The 25,854-nt window shown below is 43.4% G+C and overlaps 2 protein-coding genes across 5 annotated transcripts in view; one reads left to right on the top strand and one right to left on the bottom strand.

The window, feature by feature from the left end:
• Nucleotides 1–8,949, top strand: part of CCDC80 (coiled-coil domain containing 80) — a 32,737-nt gene extending 23,788 nt beyond the window's left edge. The window contains exons 7-8 of the mRNA XM_048817545.2: nt 1,628–1,708; nt 2,825–8,949. Coding sequence (XP_048673502.1) covers nt 1,628–1,708; nt 2,825–3,171 — 428 coding nt within the window. The 3' untranslated portion in view covers nt 3,172–8,949. The remainder of the gene's footprint in view (nt 1–1,627; nt 1,709–2,824) is intronic.
• Nucleotides 8,950–11,994: 3,045 nt separating this feature from the next.
• On the bottom strand, nt 11,995–25,799 carry SLC35A5 (solute carrier family 35 member A5). Of its 4 annotated transcripts, none has more exons than XM_048817498.2 (7): nt 25,697–25,799; nt 24,299–24,451; nt 22,191–22,289; nt 17,664–17,797; nt 16,797–16,864; nt 15,506–16,298; nt 11,995–14,535 (listed from the first exon to the last, which is right to left on the bottom strand). In XM_048817498.2, exons 2-7 carry the CDS (start codon nt 24,426–24,428, stop codon nt 14,467–14,469), a joined length of 1,293 nt encoding a protein of 430 aa, XP_048673455.1. In that variant the 5' UTR covers nt 24,429–24,451; nt 25,697–25,799; the 3' UTR covers nt 11,995–14,466. The 4 variants fall into 4 exon arrangements, with proteins under 4 accessions (XP_048673455.1, XP_048673444.1, XP_048673465.1 ...); XM_048817487.2 differs by lacking the exon at nt 25,697–25,799 and adding an exon at nt 25,101–25,542; XM_048817508.2 differs by lacking the exons at nt 22,191–22,289; nt 25,697–25,799 and adding an exon at nt 25,101–25,544.
• Between the last annotated feature and the right edge of the window lie 55 nt (nt 25,800–25,854).

Raw genomic sequence — 25,854 nt, 5'->3', positions numbered from 1 at the left:
GCCTCTCATCCCTGGCCCCTCCCCAGAGCCCATCCCCCCCCGCACATATCCCAACCCTCTGCCCCACCCCAGAGCCCACATCCCCAGCCAGAGCCCTCACACCCCTGAACCCCAACCCTCTGCTCCAGCCCTGAGCCCCTCATCCCTGGTCCCACCCGAGCCCGCACCCCCAGCCAGAGCCTTAACACCCCTGCACACCAACCCTCTGCTGCAGCCCTGAGCCCCCTCCCACACTCCAAACCTCTCTGCCCCACCCCCACCACATGAATTTTGTTATGTGTACCAATATGAAGGTGATGTGTCACATATCACCTCCATATTGGTGCACATAGCAAAATTCATTCCACACATGTGTGGGAAAAATTAGAGGGTACACTGTTCACAATCCATGCATTTAAAGCCAAGGGGCAGAGCATATGTTCCCTAATTTGGGGAAATGATGAGCAATTTATCAATGTAAGCAGTAAATTGCATCTGCCCAGCTTACCTGCCTTAACATGAATGCCCTGGCAGCTTTGTGCCAGGGTGAGCTAAGGTTCTAATATTTGTCTTTATTTATATTTACTTTGTTCACTTTTTTTTTTTAATGCCTTAGAGCAAAATCCTGCAGATCTTAGTTGATGGCAGTTTTGACTGAATAAAGACTGCAGGATTTTCTCAGGGAGCCATGGTGGAGGCCAAAACACCATATGAGCTGCTCTTCTCATGGCATGTCAACTCCTGGGTGGTGGAACTAATACAAGATCACCAACTCATCTGTTGTTTAGACCCCATAAAAGACGCTCTGAGTCAAACAATAAACACAAGTACTGAGATATTATGTAAACCTCACCAGAGATGGGCAGGAGATATTTTGCACTCTAGTTTATGCAAGTGTAAGAACATTAGCAGAACATTTAGGGGGCAACTTAAAAGGCTGGGCTTGGGACAAGAGGGCCCCTTCGTTCAGCCTCTGAAGAATCCATCCATGCACACACCAGGACACTCCATGACCCGCTACTGCAGCAGCATCCACCTGCCCGGTGTCCCTCTTGGTGCACCTCACCCGCGCCACTTCCTTTCCCCACACAATGGGAGGTGGGTTTGGAGGTGAGGGAAGTTATGCCCATGGAGTTGGCCTCTGCAATTCCCCAGTGTGCCTGTCCCCTGTGATTGCCCTCCCATGCAGCAGAACCACATTGGAGGCTGCTGGGTCTCGAAAACTCATGCTCAAATAAATTGGTTAGTCTCTAAGGTGCCACAAGTACTCCTTTTCTTTTTGCGAATACAGACTAACACAGCTGTTACTCTGAAACATGCTCTCACAATATAAGTTTCACGCTGCCTGTATGGATTAGCTTATCCCCAAATTCCAACCCCTGATTAAGCCCACCAGGCCGTAGAATTATTTCAGGGAAATTCTACAGCCTGTGTTACGCAGGAGGTCAGACTAGCTGATCAGAATGGTTGCTTCTGTCGCTGGCTCACGTACAGCACTCCTATTGAAATCAGTGTCAGTCCCTGCACAGAAGACTTGTGGGATTGGACCCCAACAAGCAAGCATGGATCTGGACAGTTAAAATAACATCTGTCCATGACTGAGTGGAAATTTCTGGTGTCACCCAAAGCCCCTCTCGTTCCTTTGCAGGTCTGCGCCACATAACTATCCTCAAGCTGCTAGGACTCGGGGAAGAGATCGGTGGTGTCTTAGAATTGTATCCCATCAATGGTGAGAAATGGTTTCCCAGTCTTTAATGACTGCTCATGAAGGGCACATACACAGCACTGTGTGTTTCTAAGGGGCAGCTGGGAACTTTGCTTGAAAGGGTGGTAAGAGGGACAGATATGACTAGAATTAAAGCGGACCCCTTCCCCAAGCCCTCTCCCCCGAACGACATGGCTAGGTTGGGGAGAATGGAGCGGGCTGGGGAGGGTCGTTCCGCTTCCTGCTGCTGGCGCCAGGCCCCCCGCTAATCCCCCGGGCTGCTCTGGGCCTGTGGGCCCCCCACAAGCAGATCCCAGAACTCCTGCCTCCGCAGCCCCGCAGGCCTTGAGCGCAGCCCAGACCCTCTGCGGGGAGGGGTCAGGTGCTCGGGCTGCATAGGGCACCATAATTGGTAGGGACGGGGCAAGGTGCAGCATGTCTTTAGCTCCCACTGAAGTCAAAATAGAGTGGGTCAAATGCACACTTCTCCTCGCCCCCTCCCCCGCCAAAGGGGTGTCCATATCCTTATCTTCTATAGGGTTTAAGGGGAAGCTAATAAAGCACAGTTACAGCTACTGCTCATGTGCAGGCCTCTGACTTCACTCAAGGTTCCTTTCATCATCAATTCCTTGCTTCTTTCAGTGCCACAAGGCCCACACAGGGGTAGCCTTGCACCAGAGATCTCACTACCACAGCACATGTTGGAGGCAGGGAGCTTTTCAGCTACGTAACCCTATTAAGTACATCCATCAAAGGAGAGGTGAGAACAGGAAGGAACCTCACCACCTTTGCTGGCATTTGGGGTATATAACCACTGCCCCAAATTGCTTGGAATATCAGACACCTGCGTGAGTGTGTCATTATATCACCCTCTGCTGGCTACAGCCTGCAGAACAAATAAAACCCTATTAAAACAAATAAATTCTTCTTCCGCTCACATGATAGTGACCTGCGTTTTTGGAAATAGGAGGTCCTGAAGTCAATCTCTGCTGAGAAGGGTTGTGAGATCCTTAAACTGACCAGGATCTTTTACAGAGGGCAGTAAAATAGGAAGAAAAGGCCACAGGGCATACTTTCCAAATTATCATTTAGCTAGGCAATCAAAACACCAGCATTGTTCCCGATTCTATCCTTTTCTAGGAAGCTCCAATGTGGAGCGAGAAGATGTCCCTACTAACCTGGTGAAAGACATCCGCAATTATTTCCAAATCAGCCCTGAATATTTCTCCATGCTTCTGGTTGGCAAAGATGGAAACGTCAAATCCTGGTACCCTTCCCCAATGTGGTCCATGGTGATCGTGTACGATTTGATCGATTCCATGCAGCTCCGGCGACAGGAAATGGCAATTCAACAATCACTTGGCATGCGATGCCCAGAAGACGAGTATGGTGGGTATGGTTACCATAGCTATCACCAGGGATACCAGGAAGGATACCAAGATGACTACCGTCACCATGAAAGTTACCACCATGGATACCCATACTAAAAAGAGCAACTTAACCTTTGACTGCTGCCTCTTGCCTGCATCCTAATAGCTGTTCAAGCCGCAAGTGGCCAGACATGGAAATTCTTCTCAAGCCACCTAAATGCCCATGCCTCTCTTTCTTACAGTATTCAGTCAAGGGCCTACATAAACATTGCATTTGCCGTTTTGAAAATCCACAAGCCTTTACAGTGAAATATTTCAAACCAGTAGAACTGATGCTTTTAAGAAGTAAAGACTCCTTTGTATTTTTTAACCCCTGTAACCAGAGGGCATCACCAGTTGCAGTTTGTTTGTATTAAACAAAAAAACAAAACCAAAAAAACAAAAACAAAAAATCTTTCCCCCACGGACCTCATACTGTAGCCAGGACACAAACTGTACAATAGACATTGTAACACTTTTTTATATATTTTTTTTTTCAAGGAGAAAAACAAAGCATATTTATTGGAAAGTGAGAATTTTGTATCATGCTGATGAACAGACACAGAGGATCACATGCCAGGACTTTCCCGAGGAAGGAGATTTTAGGAAAGAAGTGTGGGGCAGGTTCTCTTTTATAATAATTTTTTTAAAACCCTTTCAAAAATGCCTTCTCTAAAATGACTGCATCTCTTTTATAACAGATCAGCTTTGTCCTTAGCTGAGTTTCATCCATAACCTACCAAAATGCCACCTTAAGGGTTGCTAAAGGATTTGATACAATGCAGCAGAAAAAGCTCTGAACAACAAATCTTGCTGCATGTCACTTTATGTCTTTAGCTGGGGTTTTTGCTCCATGAGACAATTAAATCCATCCTAGCTACAGCTCTGCTTAAGGCAGAGCTGCAAGCTAGCAGGGTTCAAATTCTAGGTGGCTGAAAAAAATTGAATGTTGGCAGAAAAGGAAGACATTTCTCAAAAATATCTGTGAACATTTTTACTTGCTTTTCAACCAGCAATTTCTAATAACATTTTGGTGAAAATTCCATCTCTGGAGCCAGATAGATATTTTGACAAAAATTTTCATCTAAATTTCAAATTCCTTCTCTGCCCTCCCCCCACTCCCCAACAAAGGACAATTATTTTTTACAAAAATGTTTATGAAAATTTGGACCTGCTTATTCAGCTAGCTCTGCTTCTGCTATGGTTTCTCTAACTAGCATGCCCACTGTTTTTTTTTTGTTTGTTTTTTTTGAGAACTATACTAGTCACACTATGCCATAGGCAATAACTCCTGGGTACCAATCTTTTATCCTATTGTTTTGTAACATATAGTTTAAAAATATGAACTCCACCCTAGTCAAGGAAACTGTGTTAGAATATAGGAGCTTCAAAAATTAATTCATAGAGAGCTCTAACCAACTCCCATTCAAATCAATGGGAAGGAATCTATCTACTCATTTTAATGAGAGTTGAATCAGGTCTTTAACCCTTAAGGGTCTTGCAGCAAGATTCAGGAATATCCCAATGAGAAGGCCTCACGCAGGATGGAAGGCACATCTAGGTGACCTTTAACCTCACTGATTATACGGAAACTTGGTATCTTGATACACATCCCACCCATCACCCTTAGGGACGCATTTGGAAAAGGATTCTTATCAATGGTCAGAGCCACAGGGTAGAAACACGCGGGAGCCAAAGTACAACCCACAGTGTGACATTAAGCAAGTAGTTGGAAATCTTTGTCCCCCCAGATGAGAACTAAATTCAGTAAAACAAGGACTTCACTGAAAACCAGGTGTTTTCCTTAGAAACCATCTCAAAAGTCCAGCCTTGTATGCTAGTTCTGGGTAGGGTGACCAGATGTCCCAATTTTATAGGGACAGTCCTGAAATTCGGGGCTTTTTCTTATATAGGCGCCTATTACCTCCGAGCCCCTGTATCGATTTTTCACACTTCCTATCTGGTCACCCTAGTTCTAGGTCACCCTGATAAGCACAGGAAGAGTGAAACACACTGCCAGAAAGCGCAACTCGCTTCTGAAGCGGGCTTCCCTCAGCACCAGGATTTCCAGCCACCTTCTGGAGCAGGCTTTCCTCAGTGCCATGAGGCCTAGTCACCATGGAGCTGGTGTGACACTCACACCCAGATCCTCAAAGGTCGGTAGGTGCTTAACCTGTTCAAATCAATGGGAGTTAGGTGCCTAAATATCTTTGAGGATCTGGGCCTCCCTTCCTAGGTAGGGAATGGTGATTGGGGCTTGCTGGTGAAGGATGGCCCTGGAAGAAGCCATCTTGAAAAGACTGTTTACTTTGTAACTTCTATCTTTCAAGTTGGCTGCTGCCTGCAGCAATTCAGCCGCTGAAATGGAGGGGGAAGAGAATTTTTTTAAAAAAGGCAAGAAGGAATGATAAAAAATGAGCCAGATTGAAGCAAGTCTTAGAGGAAAGTGTGTGACTCCTATGGCTCATGGTAAGAAAATAAGTGCTGATTGCCTTAGTGCAAAACGGTCAGCTGCTTAACCGTCTTGGCCAAAGGCAGAAGCAGGATAAGATACACCAGATGTTTCTCTAACCCTTACATCCTTTAGATGAAAGACGATGCCATTTTAAGGAGATTTCTCAGTCATTTAAAACATTTCCATGTCTTTTTGTATTTTTGCAATGACTCTAAACGAATGCACAGTAAATCACGCTGTAAAACATGAGTTAGCGGAAAGGTCCAGTGTTGGGGTCGGGGAGAAGGAACTTAACATGCCAAAACAAATGGAAAAGTTCAACCAAATAGGCAAGATCCTGAGAATTTAAAATTGTGTATGCACCAGACGCTGACCTGTCACTCTATGGGTTTAGCACTGAAGTCGAGATAGGTATGTGGCTGTCAATGTATAGAGACTGGTCCAAACAAACTCTGCATCTGAACACCTGCAAGATTTAGGATTTTTCTTAACATGGATCTAAATTTTGGTGCTGACCCCTATCTCTAAGAGACCAAACCTAACTCCCCTTTCTGAGCAACTTGAAATGTTGAGGGATGGGGTTTGATATCCAGAGCAGGTCTGAATTTTGCAGCCCATCTCTCTTTTATCAAGTCCCCTTGGCAGAAAACTTTGTTAACCTGGAGCTAAGGTTGAAATGATCTATCCCATTGTCAGCCAAAAAAACCCTTAAGAGAACAATGTACCTTTCTCAAAAAAAAAAAAAACAAAAAACCCACAAACATTAGAAAGCTGGAAACTTCCAAATTAAGGCTCCACTTTACCAAAAACAAAACTAGCCCGAAACTGTTGAAAGTATGTTGTTAGTCTCACAACCAACCTTAACGCTGCCCTTCTGTAGCACCACTCTGAGAACAAGCAGAAACTGAGACATGCTTAGCTATCCATCATGCAGGTATATTAAGTTCATATTTCTATGCCTGTTAATGAAACAATTCTTCATGGTAGATAGAGAATGATGTTTTGGAGTTTCTGGATGTTTGCAGGATTCCTAGGATTTTGGGTCGTTTTTCCTCTGGCCGTCTCCTATCACCAATGCTGTTGTGTTGGATTCACAATACTGATGAAATTTACTAAAGGAAACACTATATTCATATTTTTTTTTAAAGAAAAAGAAACAAAAACCTCTCAACTTCAAAGCGCTGCCTACGCAGCTATGTTTAGTGCACTAGGTGCAAGTCCAAGGCTGTCGACCAGGGCTGGGATGCTCACTGCCACGGACAGTGTAGATGTCTCCTAAATAACACTGCTTGGAATGGTCTTCAGACATAATGCTCTCTGCCCAATTTATTTGTTAGAGGCCATGTAGCAGAAGCCAATGTTCTGCTCAGCCGTTGTTCTCTTAAAGCACTCTGTTGTCATTTGTGAGAAAAGCATTGTGGAGGATGGTATTCACACCATTTCTGGGTGGGAGTCAATGTTCCTATTGCTGCACAGACGAGGTAGGTCTCCCTCCCATTAGTAAGTTTTCTACTTCTCTCTCTCCAGTTCAAGAGAACCTCACTAAGGGCCCCATCCAGCTCTCCTGAAGTTAATGGAAAGACTTCCTCAAGAGTTGGATTGGGCCCTAGTATCCCGAAGTCCAGCCCTTCCTTGGAGAGGTGCAGACACATGGGTTGGTGTATCTCCACAGTTACATACCTGATGTCTCCATATGGTTAGATCTGGTGTAGATACATCAAGCATTGAAGCATCATTCAATATTCTTACAGATTTTTCAACCAAGATTTTAGGATGTGGCAAGGCCTCTCCATCTCGCTGGACTCTGCACTTCCTTCTCTTACAGTGGCGGGGCCTGGGTTAAGCCAGCCCCACTTTAAACAGTGTTTGTCCTCCCCCTCTGTGTTCTCTTATCCATTCTTCCAAAGTAGGCCTCAGGACAGAACCAAGGACGGTTCCTCCAGCAAACAAAAAGGAACCACTTTACAAACACAAAGCAAAAGGGGAATACCTTTGCTCTGTGTGTGTGTCCTGCTATTGACCCCGGGATGTCAGTCCTTCCCCTAAACAGGCAATCCGCTTTGGGGGTTTCCCGCGGTAGGGAGGAGAGCAGCCTCTCACCCTGGAGAAGCCGGAGGTAACCCCTTCGCAGTTTATAGGAAAAAAGGCCTTTATCTTTCTAGGGCTCACATACCTGCCTTCCATGCTGGATAGAGAGCCTGAGGATATCCACCAGAGAGCACCTATTGCCCTGGGATCTCCTGATGATGTGCAAGAATACACTGAAATGGTCAAGAAGCATTCAGCCAAGTGAAATAGCTGTAGTACAAAGAAGTGCGTTACAATTGGACCAAACATACTGTGAAGTACTACTGACTTAAGCTATTGTAGGAAAGCAAGAGAACCATATTTTCATTGTGTTTATCCAAAAGTAAACATTAATATGTGCAACAAAAATGCATTTTTTCAATGTGGCATTAAAAGCAAAACTTTGAGGGGAAAAAATGACTCTCTTGCAGCTGCCCAGCTTAACTTTGTCACGTGGGGAACTTGGAAAAATACTACCTAGCTCTTATATAGCACTTTTCATCAGCAGGTTTCAAAGTGCTTTACAAAGGTCAGTATCGTTATCTCCACTTTACAGATGGCATAACTGAGGCATAGGGAGGGGACACAACTTGCCCAAAGTCACCTAACATGTCAGTGGCAGAGCTGGGAATTGAACCCAGGTCTCCTGAGTGCCACTCCATCCTCTAGCCATTAGACTATACTGCCACCACTACACTAAGCACACTTTATAAAGTTCAGAAATGGCTTCTCTCCATCTCATTTGTCTTCAGACAGAAATCTCAGGTAGGGAGGCCAAGAGTGTGGTTTTGGAGACCGTTTGAACTGGTTTGAAGTTCAGTCTCTAGAGGTGTTGGGCTGATTTATATGCTCAGACTTTGCATGTTAGAAAACTCTCTGGAAAAGTTTATGTAAAACCTGTCACTCTCCTTTAAATGAAATATAATCTAAAGCTAATAGTTCCATATGTTGTTCTTGGAAATATCGTTCTAAGGTTGACAGCTATCATGTTTGCAAAAGACAGGAAACTCAGGCACATACTGTATACTGCAAAGATGCATGTAATGGAAAGCAATGAACTGTGTCTTAAAGCAACTGAAATGTTAACAGTTAAGGTGTTTTTTGCATTAATGGTTTCCCTTCCCAAAACAGGTCATCGCCCATCAATGAAAATATGCATCTGGAAACTGCATTTAAATGTGTTTTCCTGTTACATTCTGTACAGGTTAAAGCAGGCAGGATTCTCTCTCTGTTAACAAGCTAAGATAAAAGTATAGAAAACTTGAGTCTGGTTATGAAGTTTCACATCTATGTGTTACTTAGAAAGTAATGGCTAATAAATAAATCAACCATAATTTGTGAGTTTTTGTCTGATTCTTTTTAAAATACGCTAGAGAAAGGGCACTGCTCCCCTCAGGAGGAACATTTTAAAAAGTGAGGAACTAGAATACTACTTTTACATGCACACTGCTTTTCATCCAAGCTTCTCAAAATGCTTTAACAACTATTAAGACCTAGATTTCTAGACAGTTGCCGGGACTGTACACTTATATAAGGAAGTAAGAGAAAGAGGTAAGTCGCCATCCTCCTCCTGATAGCCCCCTGCATGGGCTACCCAGACCCTGGGTCCAAGGATGCGGAGACAAGGGGTCTTACACACCTACTTACTCCCCTCCCAGAGCAGCAACCGGGAGTCTGACTCTACACTCTCAATGTACTGGCCAGAAGAGCTGAGCCAGCACAGCGTGGTGGGTAGTAACTTGTTGCCGGCATACACTAGCAGCAAATTATTCTCCACCACAGGATGGGGCAAATAGGGAAGGAACAGTGGCCCCCTGACACACAATTCCTTTCCAAGGATGGCTCAGCAACATGCCAAGGGACCTAATTTAATCCCTAATTAAGCCTCAAAACATCCCAGTGCAATAGGCAAGAGAGAGCTAAGGAGCACCTCATCCACAGCTGGGGTGGACCATGGTAGCTGATTAGCTGTAGAGGGCAGGAAGCCGTACCCATTGAAATTGAAGGGGAGCGGGGGAGAAAATCAAACCTTATTCTGAGAAGTGAAATAAGAAAACTAACATGATGACTATTCGGCGAGAAATCCATTGAAGCCTTCAGAAACCTGCAGGCTGACATTAGCTTAGGGGTGTGGTTAGGGGATTTTGGCCATTTCTAATAGGTTCCTCTCCCAAATTATGGTTTGATGATTTCATACCTTTAACAACTGTAACCCCTTCTCTGGCTTTCCAAAAAGCTGCTCTGAATCTCTCATTCCTCCAGGAACAGTGTGGCACTCACCTCTCGCGAGCGCCCCCTGGCTGAGTGTGTGATTGTGTTGGGTCTTCGCTGACTCAGCCCTCCGGCCGAGTCTCACACACACAGTCTGTCTCAGGGTCTTGTCCTGGTGGAGTCCCAGCAGCCAGCCCAGGGCACCATCCACTCTCCTCCACCTCTATCAAGGAACTGAACTCGCTCTGGCCCAGCACCTCTTTGTATACTAGCCTGCTGGGCCCAGAGTGGCTACTTCCCAACCAGCCACTCTAGGCAGCTTGGAGGACCTCTCTACTGCCGTATAGTGGAGAGGGGTGTGGCAGGGCCACAAGGCCTCCAGCAGGGGGCCTCAGGGCCTAGCCCACAGCATCTCTCACACCCTCAGATCCGTCCAAGCACTTTCTTGTTTTGCATGCAAAGAGTTTAAATAGACGGACTTACCTAAAATGGTTCGTGTACGGGAGGGTCCTATGGTGATGTAAAAGAACCTGGATAGACAATAGAATGAGTCCAAGTAAACCACCTTTGACTTGATATTAGATGCGCAGGCCTCTCAAGTGCCTTGTCTTCACCTTCAAGGCTCTTCATTACTGCATCCCATCTACCAATCTGCAACTGCTCTTTAAATAGCATGGGCTGGAATAAAGCACCACAAGGGGTTACTAACCCTTTATTGCTCCCAGCTTTAGCGGTTTAAAATCAAGCATTTTACCACTGAGGTGAATTAGACATGCAATTCAGGAGCTGACTGCTGCAGCAGTTGGAGGGCAAACACCAAGAGCAACTTGACAGGTATTGGCACAACTGGAGGTTGGATATCACACTTGATGGACCAATGAACTGATCAAGCGTGGCAGAGGGTATACATTAATAAGCTAGAGAACACATTGCCCCATGAATTTTGGAGCACAAGTTCAAAGGCAGGATTTCCTTCAGCCCACTGAGAAACTCTGCATCAGCACACGTGGGAACCCAGAGCTAGCTGCCTGCGCTGGGAGCTGCGGTTTTCCTGTAAAGCCTGTTTGCGTTGCTCTGAATTTCTAGCTTGAAAATGGATAGGTGCATCTGGGCATCTGTTTTGGAATTGTGAAGTAGTTTGGGGTTGGGGGCACCAGGTGTGTGTTTGTGCACTGGGCTCAGCTGCAGCTGTGAATTGTGGTGGCTTTGCCTGTCTCATCAGGAGTTTGGGGTGTGTTAAGAAAGTTGAGGTGGGTGGGCTGTCAGTCTCACTTCAGAAAAGAGGAGTGTGTATTTATAGGATGTTGTCAACTCAAATTTGGTCCAGAGTTTAGTCTTTGTGAAAACTAAGTTCCTTCAACACCCAAGAATAGTATAAATCAGTGATGCTCGGCCTCAGTGGTTCAGGAGCCAAATTAGCCATCAACATAAGCCAAAAGAGCCACAGTAGTGTCACTTCATTGTTTCATTTACTGTAATATTATTCATATTTAAACACAAGAGAAATACTTTTATTCTCACAGTAGATAAGTTAATAATTTAGTGCAAGTTGATAACATAATTGGTCAATAACAATAAAAGCATCCTGATTGGTTAATAATTAAATCACAGTGTTTTAATATCATGTTCTTCAAAGAGCTGCTGCTGCACACTCTGGCATAGCTTAACGATGGAGCACAGATCATTAAATAACCCTTTAAGAAATAGTTTTGTGAGGAATTATACAGTGGATGTTTCCACTGTGAAAGATACTTCCTAGAAGGGAAAAAATTATAGCTTCTTTTCCCTACTAATTTGACTCTACTTCTTCTAAAATTTTTTCTTCTTCTTCTTTCAAGTTTATCTGAACTATATGGACCCCATTTCCCATCCCCAGATTTTCTTCCAGCAACATTTCATCACCCATCACCCAGAAACCCTACATAGCTAAGAGATTATACTTAAATCGCTTACCTTACAGAAACAACCAAATGTCATTATGTACTGCACCCTATCTCATGCTGCAGCTGTCAAATGTTCTAGGGTCATTGACAATACACTGTGTTTCTGTTTTTATTTAATAGCTCTAGTGGCAACGGAGAGAAAAGGAATATTGTAACTCTAGTTTGCTGCCCCCTCTATGAAACCATGAATATACCTCAAACAAGAAAGAACTTGTGATGCAATAATTTCATAATGAACTTTAGTTTATTCAGGCTTGTTTTACAATTAGGTATAATAAATTACATGTAAAACAACACCTATTTACAAAGCAGTCATATACCATAGGCACCAGTACATATGAAAACAGCAGTCTCACACAGAATGCAATATAATGGTGAGTTGCTGAAATCAACAGGCCTTATTCTGCTCTCAGTTACACCAGCATACATAAGGAGGAACTCCACTGAAGCCAATAGTTACATAGGCATAAAACTGGGGTAAAGTCAGAATCTGGACCATGGTCAAGCCACACATTCTTTATTCACATTCAAGAGCTGCACCTGTAATAGGGAATACATCCCTAACCCAAATGGTATCTTTGAAAGGATACTGTCAGGTTAAAATGATGAGCCAAATTCAAAGGGGCTCTCCAATTAAGCTGCGTTTACAGGTGCTTTGTATGGCCAGTGTCAAAAAGCAGCTGAAACACAGGAGTGAATTTAGCCTTATATTTAAAAATCAAAACACAAGTGTTCTTATCTTCTTAGAAACAGCTTAGATTACTGAAACACATTGAAGTGTCTGTATAGTTTTTTACTGTTCTAAGGACTGCACAAACATTCAATAATTAATCCTCAGAACACACCTGTGAGGTAGGTAACAGTATTATCTCTATATTACAAATGGGGAAACTCAGGGAGGAAGCTGAAATGGCTGAGGCAAGGTGACTAGCTGAAGCAGTGGAAGAAAAGGGATTAGACTCAGGAGTTGCTGAGTCCGCCAGATCATGCTGCATGGAATAAAACATTTTCAAAACTGAACAGACTTTTCACCATTTCTCTCAGCTTGGACAATGATAGTAGACTTTCAAATTACCCTACAGTTTCTAGTCAATTTCACGGTCAGGCTCACAGAATCATCGAAATGTAGGACTGGAAGGGACCTCAATAGGTCATCTAGTCCAGCCCCTACACTGAGGCATGACTAAGTATTATCTAGACCATCCCACACACTAGCGCAGTTTTGTAGCATCTGGGCTGCAAACAATGCAGAAAAATGTTGGTCTAAACAGAGCCTAGTCATCTGATTTTTTTTTTTTTTTTTTAAAGACTATGGAAATATTTCTCAGGGTTTTGGTTTTTTAAAGCTTGTTTTTACAAAAAAAATCTAAATTTTGGGCCAAGTTTATCTTTTTAAATTTAAAACTCTGTATTTACAGATATGGTGAAATGCACTTACAGTGAATTTGGACATAAGGTAACTACTTTTATAGTAAAAAAGAACAGGAGTACTTGTGGCACCTTAGAGACTAACAGATTTATTTGAGCATAAGCTTTCGTGAGCTACAGCTCACTATCGGATGCATCCAATGCAGTGAGCTGTAGCTCACAAAAGCTTATGCTCAAATAAATTTGTTAGCCGCTAAGGTGCCACAAGTACTCCTGTTCTTTTTGCGGATACAGACTAACATGGCTGCTACTCTGAAACTTACTTTTATAGTGAAGTAGAATGAAAATCCCTGGTGTCTTGTGATGGGCAATTCCAGGTAGAGTATGAATGAAATTACTTCACCAAAGGAAAGTATACGAATCCTCTGTTTATTTAAAAGCTTGTATTTCTGAATATCAGGAAAGCGGCTCTGCCACTGTGCAACACTAATCACATTGCCAAAAAAACAGAACGTATTTATAACTGGGTATAATGTTCCACAGGACACACAGGAGCAGCAACACCTGCAAATCACTGCAGAAATGAGGAAACTCATTCTGCAGCTGTGGAATCATCCCTCAATCAAACTGCAGAAGGGTGCATGATACCAAAGAACATGTAGCCCTGGAAATAAGAATACCTAGCACTTATATAATGCTTCATATCTTTAAAGCACTTTACAAATGTTAGGGGCCCATTCAATGGGACTATTCTCAACTGAGTCAGGATCATTTATTTAAGGTTTACAGGATCAGGCCCTTCACCAGTGAGAATTATTATCATCTTCATACAACCCTAGCATACGGTAGACAAACATGTACAGTTGAGGACATCAAGTGTTCAGGATTATTATACATAATACAGCACCCATGTGACCCAGATCATTAAGCTAGGGCAAAACCTTCCTCTAATATCACTTTTATTATCAGTTTATCAGCACTGGAATTAACTGCTGATTTACACTAGTGTGAGAAGAGAAAAAGACCCTTAATATAAAAGGCTTGAACTGATAATTCTCTAGTTTTCCTTGTCAACTTCTGAAATCCAATGGGCTTTACTCATTTTTTCTCATCTGACATCCCAGCCCCAAACCTGGACACACCCTATTCTGATCTTGGAGCTGCGTTTTATTTGCACAACTTAAAAACACAATACAAATCCTCTGGAATCACAAAACCATCCAAACAGTTTTAACTGTTGCACTCAGAAAAGAGACTATCCCATATTTTAAAACGATAACAACACTGTTCTCTTGGAGAATACCCAGCACACAGTTGCACAAGCTCATGCTAGAAGGCATCTTCATCTGTATCAATGTCACTGTTTGCTTTCGTCAGTCTCTCAAGTTCCTCTCCATCCTACAGGAGCCGAAAAATGGAGGGAAAGAAGATATTAACAGCATTAGCAAATTTTCTTCTTCTTGTGATTGATTTTACAAATGTGACTACATGTGTTATTTACTGTTAAATATCACCCTGGAATAGAACTGTGCAGAATTCCAAGGAAACACTGACCCTCCTTTTTCTGGGATAAATGAAGTTTCCCAGGACTAAATACAGACAGTGCCCTCTGCTGCTCACAGACCATAAATATATTCTAAATACTGCAGACTTATTTCTCAGTTCACCTGAATGTGAAGTCTGGGAGCAAGCCCCTTCCCCACAAAGATTTTCCTAGATTCTAAGCATCTGGATCTTTGTTCATAGAAGAACAGAAATTATAGCAGGAGGCTGGAGGAACTGATTCATGAGGAAGGGGCAACTACCATGTTGAAAAATCTTACATTAAAAATATCCTTACCTGAGTTTCTTTAAAAAAAAATCTTACCTGAATTTCTTAAAACATCTTAGACTGTTAAAACTGAAAATTTTTTAAATATCTAATTTATTTTCCTCCCATTTATGCTGTATGTTTACTTTCTGCATTTAGCTGAACCTAGGCTGTGAAAATAGACTAGGCAATTTTCCTTGTTTATAATCAGTTCCCCTGTATAATGCTGGGATATTTGGGTTTGATGGGGTATTTGTTTGCAAATGCTAAAAGAAAATGTTAAATCAAGCCGAGATGGCTGAAGGATCATCTGAGGTCAGAGCAGAGAGGTAAAGCTTCAGCCAGACCTCAGGAAACAAGAGGAAGCTACACACAGAAGTATGGAGCTAAAACAAGGATTTATTTACAAGACTGAGATTGATCTTGTGTCATTTAAATGAAAGTGACAATGTGGTTGAATTATGAGTCCACCCACAAGTGTAGTGAACTATGAACGGCCAATTGGGTAAAAAGTCTGCGAGAGAGGGAGTCAGAGACATGAGCATTTCAAAGCCTTACCCCGCTGGATCGCTCCCAGATCTCACTGAGGAGTTTGTTCCTCTCCTGCTGAGTGGCATATTCCAGGCCTTGATGTTTGCTGGCATTGTAGATAAATATGGACAGAAGCACCACGGGTGCTTCCAAGAAGAAGTCCAGAGAAGGCTTGAAGTCAAAGATGACAATGGACACGATGGTGATGATCACAGTGGTGATCTGCGCAGTCAGGACGTGGAACATATTGTCTCGAAACTTCAGGATGAAGGCCACGGACAGCCCCAGGAAGGCAGTGACAAAAATGAGTGCTACAGAGAACACATTGTGGCCATAAAAGAAGCCACAGTACTCTATCTGCCAATAATTCTCAGACCGCAGGCCCAGCATCAGCCCATTGAACAGCACCCCGAAGACATACAGCTTACTATTCTGCACAAAGATACTTTCATTGAGCTGGTCCCCTTCCTTCAGGATCTTTTCATTATAGATGTTGGCCAAAGCAGAGATGAAACACTGCACTATTATCAGCAGATGGCCCAAGCCGAGGCGGAGAGGTTTCAGTGCTCCTGCAGTGGTAGCAGTGACATTCCACTTGAAGCTGGAAAAGAACCCGGTTACCGTACAGTTGTCTCCTCCCGAGCACTCTTCCTCTGGCCTGGTGTACTGAAGGCAGTGATTAGATGAGCTGAAAAACATGTCATGATGAAACCCGTGTGTGGCCAACCTGTGCTGACTGCTTCCAGTCCCTGCAGTCAGAGCTATGATGGACAGGAACAAAATCAGTAGAGATGCCCACTGCACCCAGGAGAACTGCCGTCTGTGTGGAGACAAAAAACCCCAAACCTTTAGAGTACAGGGACAGGTGTTCAGCATCTTGAAAACAAATGACACATGGCATGGAGAAACCTCCACACCACAGGCAAACCCAGAGAGAGAGGGTGAAATCTCAGCTCCACTGAGCAGATAAAATTCCCATTAACTTCAAAGAGGCAAGTGCCTCCCCCAGCTGCCTATGAGGAGCCAAGGGAGTTCCTGCATGACTCACAATGGAGACACAATTACAATACAATAATGATTCTATCTATTACAGAAGAATGAAGGACTGAGACAAATTTGCTGAAATTTAAACTTGTGGTTCCAATTAAGCTAAGTATTTCATACCTACCATAACACTTAAACCACTAAGCCATTATTCTTGCTTGTAAGCCAAAGACTACAGAAAATACAGAGTATTAAAAATACTATAGTCTTCATGTGGAGAGAAAGAATCCAGAATAACTTCCCCAATGTTTTATTTTCTTTCATAGCTACTTACTTTAGCACTATCCTGAATAGGAGTGCTGTTGTTATAATGATAAAATTTGAGAACAATACAGCCATGGCCTAGAAAAAGAGGACAGGAAAAAAATTACTATCGAGACAGAATCTGACCAAGAAAAATCAACTCACAGTGTTCATCTGTCAGAAGACCCCATAGCAAAAAGTGATCATATTGGGACTGACCTTTCACTCAGGGCGAAATTCGCTCTTGCAAGGCGGAACCACACAAGATCCTAAATGACTTGCCAGTTCCACATTAATGGCTTAAGTGGTGCACAGAACCCTTGCTAGGGTTTTCTGCAATGGGGCAGATTTCACCCTGGGCTAAACAGAGTTGGAAAAACTTCCACCGACTTCAGTGGAATCAAGCACTTTGGGCAAATAAATTTCTCTCACAGGCATGAGTTAGATTTTTAATACATAGAATATTCAGTCATTTAAATTGTGGTGTGCGTTCAGATCTTTTTTTGCTGTTTGTACTTTGAGATTGTATAAAGACATTAATGGTAGGAGCCATATGGGGGGGGATAGGACCCGGAAACCCACCTTCAAAGCAAACAGATATGCTGAGCTCAAGAAAGGAGGAGGAAGGACCAAGTCTTGCATCACTTTGAAGTCATTCAACCCTACCTCTAAATCAGGAAGGAAGGAAGTACATAATGCAGAAAGATTCTCTCTCATCTGGAAGCTACAAAACAGGATCCGATGGGCAGATGGAAGGGATTAATAGAAATGGTCCTTGTGTACAGGACAGCCTTAGACAGATCAACTGGAGGACCATGAAACCCCAACTAGCAAACCTCCAACAAGAGAGAGACTCGCATCATTTCAGTGCTATGTTATTTGGTCTGTGTATACTTACTGGTTGGAGATTGGACAATACATAGAAAACAATCAGGTTATCCAAAAAGTACAGAAAGGCTGGAATTGACCACTTCATGTAGTTACAAAACTCCCTCCAGGAGGTACATCCAAATTCACTATATGAACGTCCCTCTAAAAGAAAAGGGGAAAAAATCAGTCAGTAAAATGAACTTGATTAGAATGATGGAAATCTGTGTGAAAGACTTTCCCAGTTGATGGAAATGTGTTTTAATCCCCATCTTACAGGATAGCAATTGCTTTTTTTTGTTTGTTTTAAAGCAAATGTAGCGTTTGATGAATGGTGTCAGAATGACAGCCCTGGAGACCTTACTCTTCCATTAATCCACAGGAGATACACAACACAAGCAAAGACAGCGCTAGCTTCCCCATACTCTCTTGTCAATCTGCCTTAACTGAGCACCTAAAGCAACAACCTCGAAGGAGAGGAGTTCAGTCTCCACAGTCATTTGGTCTTCTGCCTCAGCAGAGAGACCATCAAGAAGGCTGGTGGTCCTTTTGCACGACACTGACTAGGAACTAGGATGAGACTGCCCATCGTTATTGATGCCTAAAGAATGACAGTCAGATAGAAATGACTTTTGCTGACTACTGAGCATGCCTAGATTTGAAACAATAACCAAGATGTAAGAGACCTGCATATATACCACCCAAAGTACAGTAGCACTTTACAGACAAAAACACAGTCCCTGTTCCCAGAGAGCTTACAATCTAAATGAAGATATGGCATAAAAAAAAGACAAGACAAAACAGAGAGCGAGGAAGGGGAGAAGATGCAAGATTACACATGGTTTGTAAGCTCTTTATGGCAGGGATCACCTTTTTGTTCTGGGTTTGTATAGCACCTAGCATGCTGGGATCCTAGTCCATGACGGGGGTGCCTACATGATACGATAATACAAATTAAAAAAAAAATAATTACATGTGCTTAAATGTTCAGGGGATGTAACATAGTGTAACTTTAAAAATGAATAGCAGTGAGTGTGGGGATGAGAGGAACAGGAGAAAAAGAGATGTGTTTAAAGGCTCAAAAGGGGAAGGAAAGGGGAAGGTCAATGGAGGAAACTGAGGTGGGAATGAGTTGACTAGTTTCAGCTTCCCCTCAAACTATATTAGATTTGAGGGGAGAAAGTCTGGAAGAGAAATGTACCCTTAAGCAATCTTAATCAATAGTCATTAGAATGCAGGGGTGTGTCATTTTTTCCCCCGCGATCTGACTACACTTTATTCCCAAATCAAAGAATTAAATTGCTTAGTAAAAGCTTGTAAAGCACTTTGGAATGACAGGTGATCTGTCCAGGAAATATACTGAAGGAGGAAAACAGCAGTATCAAACATGCAGTAGGTAGAAAACCTTCACTGGCAGGGATATGGACTGGATGACCTAATATGTCTTTCCACCTCTAGATCATTATCAGTGTGGACATTTGCCTATAAAGGCTTTACTTCTTTAAATGTGAACTTTAAAAAACAGCATTTATTTACTAAGCACGTGAAAAAGGACACACAAGCACTGACATGTGTCATCCTCATCTTCTGTGACAGGGGAGCTGGAAATTCTACTCAGCTGACACTGACAGGTAGTGACATACCAACTACACTGTCCAGGCTGATAGCCCAACTCTTTCATGTGTGAGCCTTCAAGTAAATGCACGTAGCAGACATGTCACAGTGGCTTCTGGTTCAAACGTACTGATTGTTATATATATATATTTTGATACCAAGTGGATTATGAGGAAAAAGGTCAATCTACTACAGTTAGGAAATCAACCCATTTTGAAAGACATGCCAGTTTTATCTACCCTTTTCATACAGTAGCTTGTTGGGTGCTACAGTTACGTGTGAAAAAAAAATATTCAGTTTGGTTTGCTTTTTGAAACACGGGCTGTGCACTGAATTTATGATCTATCTGAACCTGGCTTTTTCATTAACATTTGTGGAAATCAGTATTTCACTCAAGTTCCTTTTCAGTCTTTATTACAAAATGGTAGAAGTCGCAAAAGGCTATCGTTCTCTCCTGTACAAAAGTATCAGTCTTCTACTATTTTGCTTTATGAAATGGTAAGTTTGACCCTGATCTTTTTCACTTTATGAAGAAGCTACAGAGAGGCTGAGTAGAAAAGAAGGAACTGCAATCAACAATAATTTACTATTCTCTTGTGCCTTTCCTACGAGTTTCTCCAAGAGCTTTATAAACATTAAACAAGCCTTACAAAACTTACACTGGAAAAACTGGAGAACAGAGTAGTTGAGGGATTTGTTCAAAGTATACAGTGATGGAGCCAAGGAGTAGAACAAGAAATTCTCGTTTCCAATTCTACGCTTGAACCACAGGACCACTCCCTTCCTTCTAAGGTTGAAGAATACTGTATCTAACAAACTACAGGGAGAATTTTGCTTGACAGAATATAGTTACCTAAAATGAAATTCAGGCAGATCACCATAAAATCTTTAATGACCACAAGTGATCAGAAACTGATGTCTCACCTGAAGAAAAGAAAGAAAAAAAAAGAAGTACCCCAAACACCATGCATTCTGCTGGGACAATGAATCAGCATCGACTCAGAAGGAAGAGTATAGCCTACTGAATCACTGAGACAGAGGCTCTTGGGCAAAGGATCCCCTGTTTTTTGCAAACAACTCACCTCAGACCTGACAAACTCACTACAGCAAACATGTTTTGCAGGGTAATTATCCATAAATAGTAATATATAAAGGTATCTATGGAAAGCTTGTAACTTGTCAAGATTCATAACCATTGCAATATGCCTGTATGGGCAATATTTAAGGAACAACGTAGTTATACTGAAAGTATGCTTTATGGACTTGGAGCAGAGTAAGTCACCAGGGGATAATGTGTCTCTGTGATGGCTCATTCAAACAGGAAGGAGATGTCACCCCCTGTCCTGGTTAGCCAATGATGAAGGTTCAATTGTCTAGCCTTGGTCCCTCTCAAGATTTTCAATGAAAAACCATCAGAGGTAACTGCAAACTATCAAAACCACTTGGAGGTAAAAAAAGAAACACTACAACAGACAGAGAATTACCCTGCCTACGAATAGAGACAAAAGATTGTTTCAGTATAACGCAGAGCATGGAGAAATACTCTATATACTTCTACTGAGGAGGAAACATCTTGAGGTGCAGGAGTGTTCAGGAGTATATGAAAAATTAGATCCTGGTCTGTGAAGCCAGCCAGATCAGCCACTGACTATAATACTTAATTTTTTTTATGGGGGGGCGGGGGGAGGGAGACGGGGGAACCTACTTTTTTAGATAGGAAAGGTAATTATTAATTAACTTAGACCCAGGTTCACCCGTTAGGATTTTGCTTTGTATTTTAACCATTTGTTTCCACCACACTCTCGTTTCCAGTGGAACATCTATTCTTTCTTAAATTAATCTTCTTTTAAAGTGCTCGTTAAGTGCTGTACATTATATAGGGGAGAGGATTTAAGGTAAAACTGGTAAACTGCAGTACACTGTGCCTTTGGGGGCAAAGGTTCTGGGATCTCTGAGAATAGCTAGTGTCAGGAGCTGGATATCACAGGGGAACTCTCAAAGGGACTGAGGGACCAGGGTGCACCTACTGTTAATGTGAAAGGTAAAGACAGGGCTGGCACAGCTCAGAGGAGAGTGCTTCAGTGGCTGACAGGCTGGTACTAGGGAGCTGATGCCCAGCTTGGCACAGGCAAGACTCCCTCAAGCTGGAGCCAGAGGGTAATAAGACGACTCAGTCCTGGGTATCGCGAGAGCCATAACAGTCACCATCAGCTCTTTTTTCAGCTTTAGGTAACCAAGCCTAATCCTGGCTTAGCTGATAAGATCTGAAGAGATCACAGACCCAGGGCTTGTCTTCACTTCAGAGTTAACTCAAGTTATAACTTGAGTGTTGCCTCTAGCTCTAGACCTATCCATACACAAAAACCCTTCAGTACAGCATGATAGCGCTTTTAACTTGAGTTGGCTGCCTGTCAAGGTATACAGACTATGGGTATGTCTACACTAGACTATTCCAGCATAAGTATACCAGCACAGTCCCATAGTGCAGACACAGTCTACATCAATAGAAGGGTTTTTTCTGTTAGTGTACGAATACCACCTCCACGAATAATGTCAGCTACACTGATGGAAGCACTGTCAACATAGCTGAGTCTACAGTGGGGTCTATGCCAATATAAATTCCATGTGTAGACTAACGCTACAGCTTGAGTTTGTCAGCTGCTAACACAATCATTCTGTGCTGCTTATACAATTGCTCTGTACTATTTCATAGTGTAACCTCTGTCACTCAAGCTACACGAACTCAAGAGAGTTAATCGAGTACAGAGTGTAACTCAAGTTACCACTTCAAATAGGCTCCCCATTACCACTGCAAATAGGCTCTACCATGGTACACCACGTGTATAGTACAATTACTGTACATTTGAATCCATCATACAAGAGCAGAGGAATGTGAAATATAAGGTGAACATTTCCTAACAGATTTTAAACCATATGAACTTACCCTTTGCTGTTATCCAGAGTGCCATTGTCATACATAGCACCAATTTAACTAGCTCAGAGCACACATTCACAGTTGCCGGAAGGTAATCGTATTTGTTATCTGTGAAATTCAGCAAAATTATTATAGCAAATAAACAGTCATACTCCTCCAACTTTTCCAATCGCATTTAGAGCGACAGAAAGCACAATTCCATGAGAACCACTTAAACGCATCAATTAAAAAGTTTTGACCAGGGCCCATAAACAACGCACACTTTGTAAGTTAAGATTATGTTCATGACCTTAATTATAAATACTCCATATTTTCAATGGCACACAACTTCTTGAACATTTTCCAGGCTGAAGTTTTCCATGCTTGGTCTCAAACTCACAAATTTGAATTCTTCAGGAAAAGTTGAGTACAATTAGTTCAGCCATTGCTACCGAAAGATGAAAAATCATACTTTCCCAATTTAAGTAAATTTGAGCTTTGCTCCCACAAAACAAAACAACTGACAATTTTACAAGTTTGAGGTTGTTAAATTGGCTAACACTTCTTCAAGGATTAGGCCCTTTCATTGTTAGCCAGAATTGTAAGTAAGTAAGTATTTAATTTAATTGTAAGTATTTAAAATCTGTTTCACACATACTCTCTGTCAGTTTTTACTAAAGTTGGCAGCCACAATACTATATAGTAACAAAAGGCCTGATCCTGAAAGACTGACTTCTGTGGGAGTTGAGGGCACAGCACCTTCCAATATCAGGCACATCAGGGCTAAAAAGAAGGTTTTCAGCATAGAAAAAACTCTCTTTGCTGACAGATTCCAATGCACAACAACATCATCATCATCTAGCTCTTATATCACTTTTGTCATCAGTAGATCTGAAAGAGCTTTAAATGAAAGAGGTACCATACCTCCATTTTACAGATGCACAGACTTGCATTTTACAGAGGCACAGACTTGCCCAAGGTTACCCAGCAGATCAGTTGCAGAATGAGGAATAGAATCCAGGTCTACCGAGTCCAGTGCTCTATCCACTATCAAGGGGTTCTCATAACAATTTTTTTGGTGGCCTCAGAGTGTGGCCACCAACTTGCTGGTGGCTGCTCTGAAAATTTTTCCTAAAATTTTTAATTAACTTTATAAAAACAAATAAATATGCACAGGTACATGTCCAAATCATTGCAATCTATGTAGGGTGTTTTCTTTTTACAGACCCAATAATAAAAATAGTGTACAGTTGTCTCTATTCTTTATTGGACCTAAACAGAATAGAACACAAATAAGATGTTTTGAACATTCTTGTCATTTTTCTTATTATTTCTGTTGCTTTTTTTGGTTGCCCTTTTTTTTTTTAAAGACTTGTTAGCTACTGTGTGTGCTGTGAAAAGTGATATTAACAAACATACAAATATCACTTTTCACAACAGACTTACTCAGCCCCGGCAAGCCCAGGGACAAATTAAGCCTTGGATGGGGAGGTAGGTACAGAGGCAGCAGGGGCCACGGGTGATGGGGCACTGGGAGAGGCAGTGAGAGGCGAAGGCAATGGGGTAATGAGCTTGGGGCCAGAGCCCATCACCACGCACCCAGGGAATTGAGCCCGAAGCCCCAGGCCCAGGTGACAGAGCCCGAAGCCCCGTGATTGGAGCCTGCCACCCGAGGGCTGAAGCCCGTTCCCACTGCCCCGGGGAAGGTGAGGAACTCACTGGCTGCCTATTCCTCCAGCTTGTGTCTCTCCGGAGGGGGGCAGGGCCCAACCACTCCTGGCAGCCCCTGGGGAGGGGGTGCTGCTTTGCACCCACCCTGCCCCCCCATCACAGCCCAGGAGGCTGTGGCCTCAAGAAAAGCCCCCAGTGGCCGCATGCGGCCACAGTGGCTACATTTGAGAAACACTGCACTAGACCACATTGCTCCCCCAGAAACAGAATCTGTACTAAAACATTTATGCTCCTAACAAACCTTCAGGTGAAAGGCAAGGATAAACATATAGCTTGAATGGGACAACAAACCTCATAAATATATTTGCAATAGAGTGATTTAATCTCAGCATCTACATTGTTTTACCCCAAGTAGAAAACTCTAATTTCTGCACGTAATACATTATATATTAAACATCCGACCTTACCTTCGTTGGTGGAATATTTCATCAGGAGAATACGACTTGAGCCCAACGTAACAAATGCTCCTCCTAGCAGGAAGGTGTACAAGGCTGACTTGGAGCACCATAGAGACGGGCTGCAGCACTTGGTCTCCATTCTGCTGTCTGGATGTCAATGCCCTTTGGACAACAAAATGAAAATATCTTGCACACGTATTTTCAGACACTGATAAGCGATATCTAAGCACACATGATTTTACTGCTTTCTGGAGCCCTATCATAGTTTCATTCTATTGCTGCTTTGGAAAATCGCTGAGCAGCAGCAAAAGAGATACACAACATGCACCGAATGCTCCAGTGGAAGACCCAAAAAAGCAATGCTGGGAGAGGGATGTGTTTGTACAATGCTGAATAACTATTAAACGAATGGCATACTTTGGTATCTACCTATTCTTTTATGACGTCACATTTAAAAACCAATTTGCTTAGTCTCATGTGCTGAAACAGGATCTCATTCATTTCCACAGAGTCCAACTAGAGTAGTCCAAACCCCTACACAAACCTCTCAGTCTCACTAACAACATAGGTTTCAGAGTAACAGCCGTGTTAGTCTGTATTCGCAAAAAGAAAAGGAGTACTTGTGGCACCTTAGAGACTAACCAATTTATTTGAGCATGAGCTTTCGTGAGCTACAGCTCACTTCATCGGATGCACCAATATGCTCAAATAAATTGGTTAGTCTCTAAGGTGCCACAAGTCCTCCTTTTCTCTTTCCACTAACAACATATATTAACACGATCAAGACTTATTTTTACTAGAATTGAGTTACCTGAAGCACCGAGATTAAGAAACAAGAATGCAAGACAGAAACCCTCTCCTGTTTCTTACGGGCGCAGCTGCGAAGACACAGAGCAGGGGAAGCCCCAGACTTTGTTTCACGAAGAGCCAAGCCGGCAAACGGCCCGGAGCAGGTGTCGGTAGGGACGAGGCTGCAGGTGCCCGGAACGTGGGTAGAGAGACGTGGCACGAGCAGGCGCGCGGCCCGGCGCTCACCCTAGCGAGCTGCTCCCGGCGGCCGCCCTGCTGCAGTACAGACGGGAGGCGCCGCCGGCGGCCCGGCCACCCCCGCGGGGCGCCAGAGGGGAGCGCCGGGCCCCGGCTGCCCGGACATGCGGCCAACGCCGATCGCCGCGGACCGAAGCCAGGGGCGCTTCCCGCGCGAGACCCGGGCCAGGGGAGCCGGCTGCTCTGGGCTGACGCGGGGCGCGCGCGCTCACGCGCCGAGGCAGCCCCGCCCCCGCAGCGCAGCGCCGCTCCCCAGGGCTCCCGCGCCGGCCCCGCCACCACGTCCGACGCCGCATCGCGGGCCCCTCGGCACGTGCCCTCACCGCTCCCAGACCCCGCCCCTCCCCGTCCTGAGCTCACCACGCGGCGGAAGCTCCCTCGCCTAGCATTACCACTCAGACACGCACGCGCAGTGACAGACAGTTAGCGGCCCGGCCCGGCCCTTGCCGCTTAGTCACGTGTTAGGGGAACCACCCACCCCCCATACAGTCATGTGATTCCTCCCCCGTGCAACCTAT

Source organism: Caretta caretta, chromosome 1 (genome assembly GCF_965140235.1).
Source record: "Caretta caretta isolate rCarCar2 chromosome 1, rCarCar1.hap1, whole genome shotgun sequence".
Taxonomy (NCBI): domain Eukaryota; kingdom Metazoa; phylum Chordata; order Testudines; family Cheloniidae; genus Caretta; species Caretta caretta.
This window is presented reverse-complemented; position numbering and strand designations above follow the sequence as displayed.

Excerpts from the sequence above, each read along its gene's own strand:
- SLC35A5 (XM_048817498.2), bottom strand. The coding sequence starts at position 24,428 with ATGGAGACCAAGTGCTGCAGCCCGTCTCTATGGTGCTCCAAGTCAGCC. Across the intron at positions 16,299-16,796 it reads CTATTCAGGATAGTGCTAAA|ACGGCAGTTCTCCTGGGTGC; the intron begins GTAAGTAGCTAT and ends GTCTCCACACAG. Across the intron at positions 14,536-15,505 it reads TCTGGGAGCGATCCAGCGGG|GATGGAGAGGAACTTGAGAG; the intron begins GTAAGGCTTTGA and ends CGGCTCCTGTAG.